Raw genomic sequence first — 12,828 nt, 5'->3', positions numbered from 1 at the left:
AGATGATCATAAACTTTATTTCTTTGTATGTTCATTTGTTGAATTACAGGAGTATAATGCACCATAAGAAAATAACTTGTGTATAAGTTCACTTTAAGTAGTTACACTACAAGCCTAGTTTGTCGGAAACATGCTCAGCTTTACAGCACATCCGATTAAATTATTTATTAAAAAAAAAGACACTGTAAATAAGAGATCTTCTTTTAAACAATTTACAACTAACTCACAGATCAAATTCTGGGCAAATCAATGACCTGAAAAAATCAAAGCAACTCCCAAAGCTTGAAGAAAAACAGTTAGCCGGGAGTCGACACAATTGTCCAGTGAACTGCAGGCCAATCTACCAGGAATAATCTGCACAATGAGACCAAGCTCAAAGACTCAGGTCTGACTGATTGTGTTTAGCAACAGAATGAATCTTGAGAAAATTATATCGCAGGCTATTTCTGAAGATTTACTGGCATCTAAAAAAAAATATTATTGCATTAAAATGTCATAAATGCTCCCTATTGTGCCATATGTAGGACAAACTGTTTCAAGAAGAACTGTGTTTGGAATTTTGTGGCCTTGATAAGAACATAAGCACTGCTCACAAACTTACGATCTATAAACTTCTCCAAACTGAAGCAGTCAGTGCTTCTGCTTTTTTTCATTTTGCATGAATGTGTCGTAACTTGCTATCAGTTCAGGGGCCCTGCTTTTTTCCACCCAGGCCATTTAATTATGCTCCAAATGTTTCGGAATAACCAGATTTTTAAGTGAACTCATCTTGTCACAAGCACAGTTACAGAAACAGTGTGTGGGGTTAGCAACAATAAAATGAATCAGGAATGCAAAATGACAATGTTTTTTAAAAAACAAACTCTGTAAAAACCCGATTCAAAGCTCCAATTTGATTTTAAAAACATTTACATTTTAAAGCGCAGAATCAATACAAAAATAGTATTTTAATTCTCTACAATTTTACTGCCATCTAATTTTAATTTAACTATCTGAGTTTTCGGAATAAACAAATTCAAGTGAACCAAGTGTGTAGCATAATTCTGCATTACTCCATAATTGACAACAGCGTGTTATTTCCAAGTGCTGAATGTCCAGATAGTTTACATCAGATTTAGAAACTCTCTTCAGAGCGATTTCTGTTTCCTGAGCAAACACTCGATTTTTTGAAACACAATTTCACTTCCTCTCGGCCTTTTCCAACACCCAGTCGATTACCTAAAGGAGAAACATTAGATTTGACGAATTAGATTTGTTGCTTTCGTTGTTTTTTCATTGCAATCAACACGTGCTTTGTTAAAAAAAAACCAAGACCATAGATTGGAGCGATGCGATGAGTCACTGTGAGCATTGGGGATTAAAAAATGAGAGACAATCGATCTGCATATTGAAGGGCAGGGACTGATTCGTAATAGTCAGTATAGCTTTGTGTGTGGGTGATCGTGTCTCACCAATTTGATTGTTATTTTGCAGAGATGACAAGCGTCAGACATTGTCTACATGGACTTTAGGAAGGCCTTTGACAATGTCCTGCGTGTTAGACTGGTTCGGAAGAGGAGGTCACATGGGTTCAAGAATAAAGAGTCAGGAGTGTTTTTAATTGTCATATGCACCTGGAACAGAGCAATTACATCTTACTTGCTGCAGTTCATCAGTTATCCAGGGTGAGCTAGCCAACTGAATATAAAATAGGGTTGGTGGGGGAAGTTAAGGGGCTGTCCCACTGAGGCAACCTAATTGGCGAGTTTAGAAGAGTTTGCCCTCGACTCGTACTCGCAGCATGGTCGACACGAGGTCCAAGGAGGTCTTTGTAACACTCCTTATGCCCGAGAATAGTCCCCGCGTACTCAGCTAGGTCGCGGCATATTTTTCAACATGCTGAAAAATGCCCACGAGTAAAAAAAAGTCACCATGGAAAAAATCGATATTTTTGTTATTCATAGATTTAGTCGATGTAGGTCGTAGTAAGTCGGCATGTTATTCGTAGGTAATCGAGGGTAGTCGAAGGTAGTCTTCAACATAGTCGAAGGGAGATCGAAGGAGGTCGTCTTCACTCTCCACTACTCGGTGTCAAATTATCCCGAAGCTAGTCGAAGCTGGTCTTCAACATAGTCGAAGGTCTTCAACACGACACTTTTTCAAACTCTCCTAAACTCGCCAATTAGGTTGTCGCAATGGGACAGCCCCTTTAGAGTGTCAGTGGAGGACTGGTTTTCAGATGGGTGACCATAGATGTGCCACAAGAACAGTGCTGGGTCCCTAGTTATTCGTCATATATATTAACAATTTGGAAAATAATGGAGGTGGCACGATTAGCAAATTTGTGGCGACACCTAAATTGGTGGTATAATGGACAGATTGGTGGTATAATGGACAGATTGGTGGTATAATGGACAGATTGGTGGTATAATGGACAGATTGGTGGTATAATGGACAGATTGGTGGTATAATGGACAGATTGGTGGTATAATGGACAGTGAAGAAGGTTGTCCAATGTTATAATATTAGGTTACAGCATCTGGATCACTTGGGAAAGTGGGCAAAGGAATGGAAGATGGAATTTACCTTAACAAGCGCAAAATAATGCTTTTTGGATGTTAAATGAGGACAGGACTTAGTATGAATGTCAATGTCCTGCAGTATGTTGTAGAACAGAGATATCTTGGGGTTCACGTACATAATTCCCTGAAAGTGGTGACACAGCTAGGCAGGTTGGCCAAGAAGATCTATGGCAGCCATTTCTCCCAATCTCCCAGCTATATTCCTTTCCCTGGCATCACAATTCAGACCTATTCTATCCCTATCTCATATATTTGCCAGTCAACCATTTGCCAGTCAAATATCCCCGTCCCCTGTATCTATCAATCACTTGCCAAGGCTTTGTCCCACTTCTCTTCTCTCCCCTCTCCCCCTCCACAATCAGTCCCGGAATAAAACGTCATCTATTAATGTTCCCCAGAGATGCCGCTTGAGCGCCTGTTACTTTGTGTCTTTTTTTTTTTGTAAACCTGCATCTGTAGTTCCTTGAGTCTACAAGACATATGGCATGCTTGTCTTCATCTGTTGAGACATTGAGTACAAGAGTTGGGATGACATGTTTTAGCTGCACAAGACACAGGGAGTATTATGTACAGTTTTGGTCCCATACTATTGGAAGTTTCTGTTTTAAGTAGAGTGGGTGTAGAAAAGATTTACAAGGATATTACTGGGACCAGAGAGTTTGAGTTTAAAAAGATATACTGGAGAGCCTGTAGAGTATAATATAGGGATGTAATGCGGAGGCTTCATCAAGCCACAGTGAGGGCACATTTGGAATAGTGTGTGCAGTTTTGGGCCACATATCTGAGGAAGGAAATGCTGACTTTGGAGAGGATCCAGATTGCCGGGGATGGCTGGGTTAACGTATGAAAAGTGCTTGAAGGTTCTGAGAGTGTACTAGCTGGAGTTTAGAAGAGGAGGGATCTCATTGAGACCTACCGATAATGAAAGGCGTAGATAGTGGACGTAAACTAGATGGTTCCAGTATATGGAGAGTCTAGAACCAGAGGGCACAGGCTCAGAATAAAAGGATGCACCTTTAGAATACAGATATGATGGAATTTTTTTACCCAGAGGATGATGAACCTGTGGAATTCATTGCCACAGATGGTTGAGCAGGCCAAGACATTGGGTAATTTTAAGGCAGAGCTTGATATGTTCTTGATTAGGAAGGGCTTCAAAGGCTACTGGGAGAGAGGGAAAAATAGATCAGCCATGGTCGAATGACGAAGTAGACTCGATGGCCGTAGTGGCTTAATTCTGCTCCTATGTTTCATGTTCTTGCAGCAGGGACTATTTTCTCTACTGCAAAAGATGCTGACAGAGGGTTGCTTTGCAAGTTTATAAAATTATGAGTGGCATAAATAAGGTGGATAGTCACAAACCTTTTTTGTAGCCAGAATGTCTAAAGAAAGCACAGGTTTAAAGTGAGAGGAGAAAAATTTAAAGGGGACATGAGGAGCATATTTTCGCACACAGGGTGTGGGTTGATGGAACAAACTGCCAGAGGTAGAGGCACATATAATTACATTTAAAAGACGCTTGGACGGGTGCATTGATAAGAAAGGTTGAGAGAGACATGGCCAATTGCAGGCAAATGAGAATAGTTCAAGTCGCCACTTGGTCAACATGTTCAACAAGGGCTAAAGGGTCAGTTTCCATGCTGCTTAACTCACTGAATTGATGAATCTATGTGCCGTTAACATTTTATGCATTTTAGTAAACCACTTTTCATTCTTCTACATTCCAATGAGTTATAGGGAAGCATAATCAAGGATGCCTCACACACTCTGGCCACTCCCTCTTCTCCCCTCTCCCATCGGGTGAAAGGTAGAGGAGTGTGAAAACGCACACCTCCAGATTCAGGGACAGTTTCTTCCCAACTGTTATCAGGTAATGGAACCATCCTACCAACAACTAGAGAGCAGTCCCATGCTGCTATCTATCTCACTGGAGACCCTCAGACTATCTTTGATCAGACTTTACTGGCTTTATCTTGCACTAAATGTCATTCACGGCATTCCCTTAATCATGTATCTGTACACTGTGGATGGCTTGATTGTAATCATGTATTGTCTTTCTGCTGACTGGTTGGCACGCAACAAAAGCTTTTCACTGTACCTCGATACATGAAAATAAACTAAACTCAAACTCAGTTTCCTTCCAAAGGAAACACTGGTACAACTCTCAGCTGCAATTGGAGCAAAAGCATTCTTAATTAATTCAGATTTAGTTAATGTAGTAGAAAAGGATTTGCTAAAGCTCTGTAGTAGTGTGAGGTGAGAATCTTATTTTTTTTTTAAAATCAGTTATGTGGTATTAAATTCATTCCTTCAAATGTAATTGTAATTTTATTAATTGGCATTGTAGTGATGCAACAAGGTTATGGGGATGCCTCAGTGAAGGTAGTCAAGCTGTCTTTCATTGTCAACAATGAGCAATAAACCAGTGTCACTGCGGCCAAGATGATCGGACGAGTGATATTGTACAGAATGAGACCACTTGGCTCATCCAGTTTGTGCTAGCTCCTTCACCACCTCCAGTTTAAATTCCATTTGGAATATTTTGGAGGACCAAGAAACCAAGAACCAAGGTATACCTATCCAATTAATTTAATGTATAGGAAGGAACTGCAGATGCTGGTTTACACCGAAGATAGACACAAAATGCTGGAGTAACTCAGTGGGACAGCAGCATCTCTGGATTCAAGGAATGGGTGACGTTTTGCGTCAAAACCCTTCTTCAGACTCCGGACTTCAGACTCTGTCCCATTGAGTTACTCCAGCATTTTGCGTCTATTTTCAATTAATTTTGTGCCTCGTGCTCTGCCACTCCTGCTGAGATGTTGATGTGGTGTGTATTGCGAAACAGAATGAGACCCCTTGATTGTGCTTGTACTGACTCTTTGGGATAGCTATCCAATTAATGACATGCATCTTGCTCTTTCCATTGTCCTGCAATTTTTCTTCTTTGGAAATGTTTAAATAATTCCCTTTCAAAAGTGATTATTATCTTTCAAGTGATGAATACCCAATTGCAACAATTTCATTGAGGCTAGTGGTGGGAGTCACTCTGAGCAGCCCATTAAAACACTGCCAGTCCATTGTTTCAACTCCCCACCTCCAATATTTAACTGAGACAGTTACTTTCAAGAGGGTTTATGGCCGAGAAGGAACTGTTGCAACTGCATAGATGAAGTGATGAACATCTGACACCCCACCCCCAGCACCATTTGAGAAGAGTGCTATGGTTTAACTTGTGACAAATTGTTCAAATATTGTATAACCCTATCACTTAGTAGAAATGTTCATGGTCCATGTAAAAGTGAATGGAAAAGTGATGTATTGAACAATCAATAGACTCACCCAGCAAACAGAGACAAGTTTCTAAAGGAAAACACATCACCAGGTCTAAGTAAGGTTCACATTTTTCTCTTCACTGAGAGTTTTAAATTGAGGATGCATCGTGTTACCATCACAGGCATCATTAACCTCATTGTAAGACACAAAATGTTGGAGTAACTCAGTGAGTCAGGCAGCATCTTTGGAGAACACGACAATTCGGGTAGTGAGTCTTCTTCATAACACTGTTACAGGTCACCGCAAATTGGATGCCCGTGCTTGCCACTGAGTCCTGCTTCACATCCAGAAGCAGTATCACAGCACCATGAACCAATGATACACAATATCTGACGATCTTAAAACTTTGGTTGCAAAACAAGCTAGCTCAGCAGCTGGTGGCTCCAAAAACTAGTTGTGATGATTCCAATAGACTGCCACAGTTAAGGAATATAACTAAAGGTGTTCAGAAAATGAAACAAATAAAAATAATAATTAAAATTATTTGGAAGTTAATGAAAGAAATGTCTAGTCACTTTTTTGCGATGAAAAATATTAAACGGAACAATGCAATAGATGACAAGGTTAGATTTGTTTGTTCAGTACATGGGGCATAATAGCACTATAATGTCAGTGGAGCAACTTCCACTTTTAATCCAAAACATATAAAAATGACTGGAAAATACAGTCCCACCGCAAATTGGAGCAGCACCACCTCATATTTCACTTGGGCAGTTTACACCCAGCGGTATGAACATTGACTTCTCCAATTTCAGGTAGTCCTTGCTTTCTCCCTCCTTCCCCTCCCCTTCCCAGCTCTCCCACAGCCTACTGTCTCCACCTCTTCCTTTCTTCTTCCTGCGCCCCCACCTCCTCATCAGTCTGAAGAAGGGTCTCGACCCAAAACGTCACCTATTCCTTCGCCCCATAGATGCTGCCCCACCCGCTGAGTTTCTCCTGCATTTTTGTCTACCCTGGAAAATAAATTTCACTTTGGGGAAGATATCTACCTGCCGAACATTGTTGTTTGCAGCCCTCTTCATTTCTTCATGTAGGCCACGTGATGTTTTTAAATCCTATAATAAAAAAGGCCAATAAGTACATCAAATATTGATAATTTTAGATAATGGCAGGGTCCAATAATCTTTATATTAATACATTTTTATTCAGGGTTTTGAACAGTTAGACAAAAAAAAATGTGGTGGAAGGCATGTAGAAAAGAAAACGAGATGCAGAAACTAAGTAACAAGTGAAAGGAAAGCAAGATTGGGCAAAAGATATCTGAAGTAGGTTGATTTCAAATGATCATTTAGGAACGCTACAGGATGGTAGAGTGTTGCACGAGGACACAATGACAATTGCTACCTGGACACTGTCTCTGCTTAGAGTTTCACCAATTCTCAACAGACACAAGTAGCAGGACATAACATCCAATGAGAAATATGCTTTAAAAGTTGCCCAACTCGCCAAAGAGCTGATAGAGGACAGACGGGCTGGATAACAACTGATCATGCTGAACAATAAAAGTAAATCGCATTTACATCCGACTCTCAAAGATTCTTATGAAAGGTCTTCAGTCTGAAACACCAACTCTGTTTCTCTCTCCACAAATGCGCTCTGCTGTATGCGTCCAGCATTTTTAATTATTATTTACATTAATTCTATACATTTAGATTGTGGGCTTTAATCTCTCTGTATAAAAATGAGGAGCCCCTTCAAGCTTTGAAATTCTTTGCAATAATCTGACCAGGAAAGAAAATGCAAAGTGTAGAGATTCTATTTGCATCAATAAAAACATAATTGTGGCCTTCCTTCACCTCAGATCTTTCCTCTCAGTTACTTAGAAACATAGAAAATAGGTGCAGGAGGAGGCCATTCAGCCCTTCGAGCCAGCACCACCATCCATTGGGATCATGGCTGATCGTTCCCAATCAATAACCCGTGCCTGCCTTCTCCCCATATCCATTGATTCCACTAGCCCCTAGAGCTCTATCTAACTCTCTCTTAAATCCAGCCAGTGACTTGGCCTCCACTGCCCTCTGTGGCAGGGAATTCCACAAAATGAGCCAATTTCTCTCAGAGTGAACACCTCATCCTTTCTGGGGCTGAATTCTGATCAAATGATCCATGCCATGAACATCCTCAACCAGAAGAGTGCAAATCATCACCCAAGGGGAATGTTCCCCAACTTGTAGTTGATCATTTGGATGTCCATGGACAACATTGGTGACAGCAAGACTGTCTTCTTCTACCTAGACTCCATACAGCGTGGAAGTAGGCTCTTCAGCACAACATGCTCACGCCAACCAACATGTCCCATCTACACTAGTCCCACCTGCCTGCACTTGGCCCATATCCCTCTAATCCTATCCTATCCATGTACCTGTCCAAATGTTTCTTAAATGTTGTGGTGGTACCTGCCTCAACTATCTCCTATGGCAGCTCGTTCCATATACCCACCACTTTTTCTGTAAAAAAATTACCCCTTGGGTTCCTATGAAATCTTTCTCCCCTCTCCATAAACCTATGTCCTCTAGTTCCCTATTCCTCAACTATGGGCAAGAGACTCTGTGCATTTACTCGATCTATACCTCTCATGATTTTGTACACCTCTATCAGAGCACACCTCATCCTCTTGCATTCCAAGGAATAAACTCCCAGCCTACTCAATCTCTACCTATGGCTCACACCCTCTAGTCCTGGCAAAATCCTAGTATATCTTCTCTATACCCTTTCCAGCATGACAACATCTTTGCTATAACACGGTGCCCAGAACTGAACACAATACTCTAAATGTGGCCTCACCAACGTCTTATACAAATGCAACTCCCAACTTCTATACTCAATACTCTGGCAGATGAAGGCCAATTTGCCAAAAGCCTTTTTGACCACCCGATTTACCTGCGACTCCACCTTCAGGGAACAATGCACCTGCACTCCTAGATCCTAGGGCCGAGTTGGCCTGTTTCCGTGCTGTAATTGTTATATGGTTATATGGATCCATCAATAGATGAAAAGCACTCTTGTTATTTCCTACAGTATCTTCAAATAAAACTCATATCCATCTCTACCTTCTGGGATAAAGATGATTCTCGTTCAGTAATAAACATTTTACCAACACTGGCACATTTCTCCATTAGCAAAAACAACAACATTTGCAATTAAATGTTGACTTTCAATGCCCACCCCTAGAAGGAGATTTCAAACATTCAACATTTCTATAGAGGTTCAAGAGGTTATTTTCACAGGAAATAATTTGATTATGAATCATTGAATTGGTTGTCTTGTGAAAATGATATTATGTTTATTCGAATGATCGTTGTGTGTCATGCAATTAAAACTAATGCAAAGCAAAGTTAAAGCAAGAGAAATGGACAACCACTATGACTGTTTTGAGACGCTTGTGCTTTAAAACAACCTCTAGATACAGCTGGGTGCAATGGAGCTAGATTACTCGATTATTGTTATCCCAGTGTGGAAGTCATCAGTAATTGTTGTCCCACCCTCCCTCTAGCTGTCCATCAACTCTCCTGTTCTAATTCTCCTTAACAGTTTAAATATTTCACATGGATTTGTCTTCAGCCACCCAGTGCATATTAACCATCATGCATAATCATGGAAGATCCAGGAATCTAGAAATGGCAAATGTCATATCTTACATTGGTAACTTGAAGTTTACAGAATATTACTTCATCAGACCACAATCAACCAATTTCAAACCAAAGACTAAACCTATTAATCTTAAATTTGAAGATAAAATGTGTAAGATATCAACTTATGAGCAGTAAACGGTTTTCAAAATTTGGTCCCATTAAAGCCAATTAATTCCCGTGACCAAGGATGAACTTCTAACCCACTGATGTCTTATGTTTTTAATCATTCACTTGTATTTTTATTTTAGCATCTGTTTCTATTCTACCAATGTTCGTACTTCAGCTTAAACCACCTCTTTGCATCTCCAGTTACAAATTGCAGCAAATGATTAATATGGCTTCATAGAATGTACATCTGTGTTGGACCATGAACAATAACATATGACTGGCAAGTCGTCATTGCTAGCAAGACCATTGCAGCTGTAGACATCCAATAAAATGAACCAAGTGTGATTTGGATCAATGGTGTTACAGCAAACATACTGGTAACATTATAGCCAGCAAGAGGATTGTGAAGAAGTAATAAAGGCGTATTCTGATATGAGAGTAAAGATTTGATCATTTCACAAATAGAGAAAAATTACCGTACAAATATCAAACAAAATTAATTTTAAATGTTAGCATGTACAGTTGGTGCTCTCTGAAATAAAAGCAAGTATTGCAACAAAATCTGACTGAAGGCCTGGAATGTGGAACTGATAACAACCATACCTTGAGGTAAAACAAGGATATTTTAAACAGTCGTTGACTGCAAGAAACAAAATATTTATGGTTCTTTGAGATTCCATTATCCTCGAGGGTTTTTGCCACAACTTCTTTCAACATCTGAGGAAAAAATAAAAAAAATAAAAATTGCATTCCCATCATATTCCTAAATGTCTCAGACTTGATGATGTTGAAAATAGTTTCAAATTAATTTCAAAATACAGTTCTGAAAGCTGTTCACATATTTTCTTTATACTGCACATATGCGTAGTACTAATTGAAAATTGAATCTAATATTTAATTACACAGTGATTGAATTACACAGGGGTTGAATAAGTTAGGTCTTTATTCTCTGGAGCGCAGAAGGTTAAGGGGGGACCTGATAGAGGTCTTTAAAATGATGAGAGGGATAGACAGAGTTGATGTGGACAAGCTTTTCCCTTTGAGAATAGGGAAGATTCAAACAAGAGGACATGACTTCAGAATTAAGGGACAGAAGTTTACAGGTAATATGAGGGGGAACTTCTTTACTCAGAGACGGGTAGCGGTGTGGAATGAGCTTCCAGTGGAAGTGGTGGAGGCAGGTTCATTGGTATCATTTAAAAATAAATTGGATAGGCATATGGATGAGAAGGGAATGGAGGGTTATGGTATGAGTGCAGGCAGGTGGGACTAAGGGGAAAAAAAATTTGTTCGGCACGGACTTGTAGGGCCGAGATGGCCTGTTTCCGTGCTGTAATTGTTATAATGGTTATAGTGTAATAATGCTGAAATACTTTTTCCTTCCACAGATGTCAATATAACCGAACTGAAATTTCAAATGCAAACATCATTCAATCTGCAGTTCAGGTACAGTTTTATAATTGTTTAAACTGTGGTGATGTGTGAGAAACACGTGAGTTTTAATGAGCTAAGACAACTATAAGGAAGCATCCCAACAGAGAAATGAAAATTCCTTCGGCCAATTAGTGCAAGAAAATATATCAAGATGAAACAATCATTATTGAAGCAAGGCAGGGTGACCTGGTGTGGATGTGATTCTAAAAACAAGTGATGATGCATGTCAGCATTGGATTGAAGGGCATAGTTTCAAGATAAGGACTCAGTCATTAAGAATGGAGACGGTGAAAACTGTTTTTTCACTTGGGGGTTTGCACATCTTTGTAAATTTTAGCTCTATGTTTCAGTTGCTCAATATTTGATTCCAGATGAATTCCTGGGTACAAAAGGAATTGGAGGATACAAAGTATGTGGGCTTGAGATATAGACTCCAGGAGCATTAACGCCCGCACCTATACTTCCATCAGGAAATCTGCCAAAATCTCCTAAATATGTCACCACGTTTTTTCCCCATCAAGAATACTAAGGACAATTACTGGCATCCCCATGCCACAATCATTCCCCCACACATCTACGCCTTTATCTAAGATAGGCATCTTGGAGTGCTCAGTCTGTGAACAATAACAGGATGGGTTGTGGAATAGAGGCTCTCAAAACTCAACTGTCTGTAACCTTTTAGGGGCTGTCCCACTTGGGCGACCTAATCCGCGAGTTCTGGCGAGTTTGCCCTCGACTCATACTCGCAGAATGGTCGACGCAAGGGCATAGGAGATCTTCGTAACTCTCCTTCATGCTCGAGAGTGGTCTCCGTGTACTCGAGGCCTCAGCTAGGTCGAGGCGTTTTTTTCAATATGTTAAAAATGCCCGCAAGTAAAAAAAGGTCGCCATGGAAAAAATCAACACTTTTAACTCGTAGGTTTAGTCGAAATAGATCGTAGGAGGTCGGCATGTTAGTCGTAGGTAATCAAAGGTAGTCGAAGGTTGTCATAGATAGTCTTCATCAAAGTCGAAGGGAGGTCGAAAGATGTAGTCTTCACTCTCCACTATTCGGTGTCCAATTTTCCTGAAATTAGTCGTAGCTAGTTGAAGCTGGTCTTCAACATAGTCGAAGGAGGTCGAAGGAGGTCGTCAACGTTATTTTTTCAAACTCTTCTAAACTCGCCAATTAGGTCGCCCAAGTGGGACAGCCCCTTTAGAGTTAATTGGCTGCCTACCTATCCTCAGCAATCCTGTCAGACGATTCCTGTGTACATAAGTCTATGTAAAATCCTCATTCTCTCTTGATAACAATTGTGAAGTTCTATTATAAAGTCTTCATGAAAGGCTAAGGCGGAGCAGTTCAAATAGAACTTAGTTGTCCAATTTCCTTGCAACATTATACCAAAAATATACAACTTCAAGTTGTTTGAGATTTAAATGAACCACATCATGTTTAGCAATTAAAATTGCAATGATTAGGTATGTAGATACATTTCTTTCCGTTTTAGATAACTTGATACAAACTTACCCTTTTGTGCTTTTGAGTTCGCTCAGTTCGTGACTCCTGTCGAATCTGACTTTGGCGACCAGGTTTTGTAGCCGTGCTCTGGAACTGACTGCTGGACTGCTTACTGGAAGAAGCAGCAGCAGCAGCTGCAAACCTTTGTGAATGTTCCTGCAAAGCAACTTCTGAGTGATGCCTGCTTTGTGATGTGGATAGCGAGTTCTGGGATTTGAGATATTCCACATTTTTGCACTTGGCCAATCTATGAGCA

The 12,828-nt window shown here is 40.2% G+C and overlaps 1 protein-coding gene across 1 annotated transcript in view; it reads right to left on the bottom strand.

Moving 5' to 3' along the window:
• mtbp (MDM2 binding protein) overlaps window positions 1-12,828 on the bottom strand; it is a 74,770-nt gene continuing 61,942 nt past the window's right edge. Inside the window, exons 19-22 of the mRNA XM_055634715.1 lie at window positions 12,582-12,819; window positions 10,241-10,354; window positions 6,887-6,952; window positions 1-1,218 (exon numbers count right to left, since the gene is read on the bottom strand). Coding sequence (XP_055490690.1) covers window positions 1,180-1,218; window positions 6,887-6,952; window positions 10,241-10,354; window positions 12,582-12,819 — 457 coding nt within the window. The 3' untranslated portion in view covers window positions 1-1,179. The remainder of the gene's footprint in view (window positions 1,219-6,886; window positions 6,953-10,240; window positions 10,355-12,581; window positions 12,820-12,828) is intronic.

The sequence above is a fragment of the Leucoraja erinacea genome, chromosome 4 (assembly GCF_028641065.1).
Source record: "Leucoraja erinacea ecotype New England chromosome 4, Leri_hhj_1, whole genome shotgun sequence".
Classification (NCBI taxonomy): domain Eukaryota; kingdom Metazoa; phylum Chordata; class Chondrichthyes; order Rajiformes; family Rajidae; genus Leucoraja; species Leucoraja erinaceus.
Note: the sequence above shows the minus strand (reverse complement) of the source record. Positions and strands in the feature narration are given on the sequence as shown.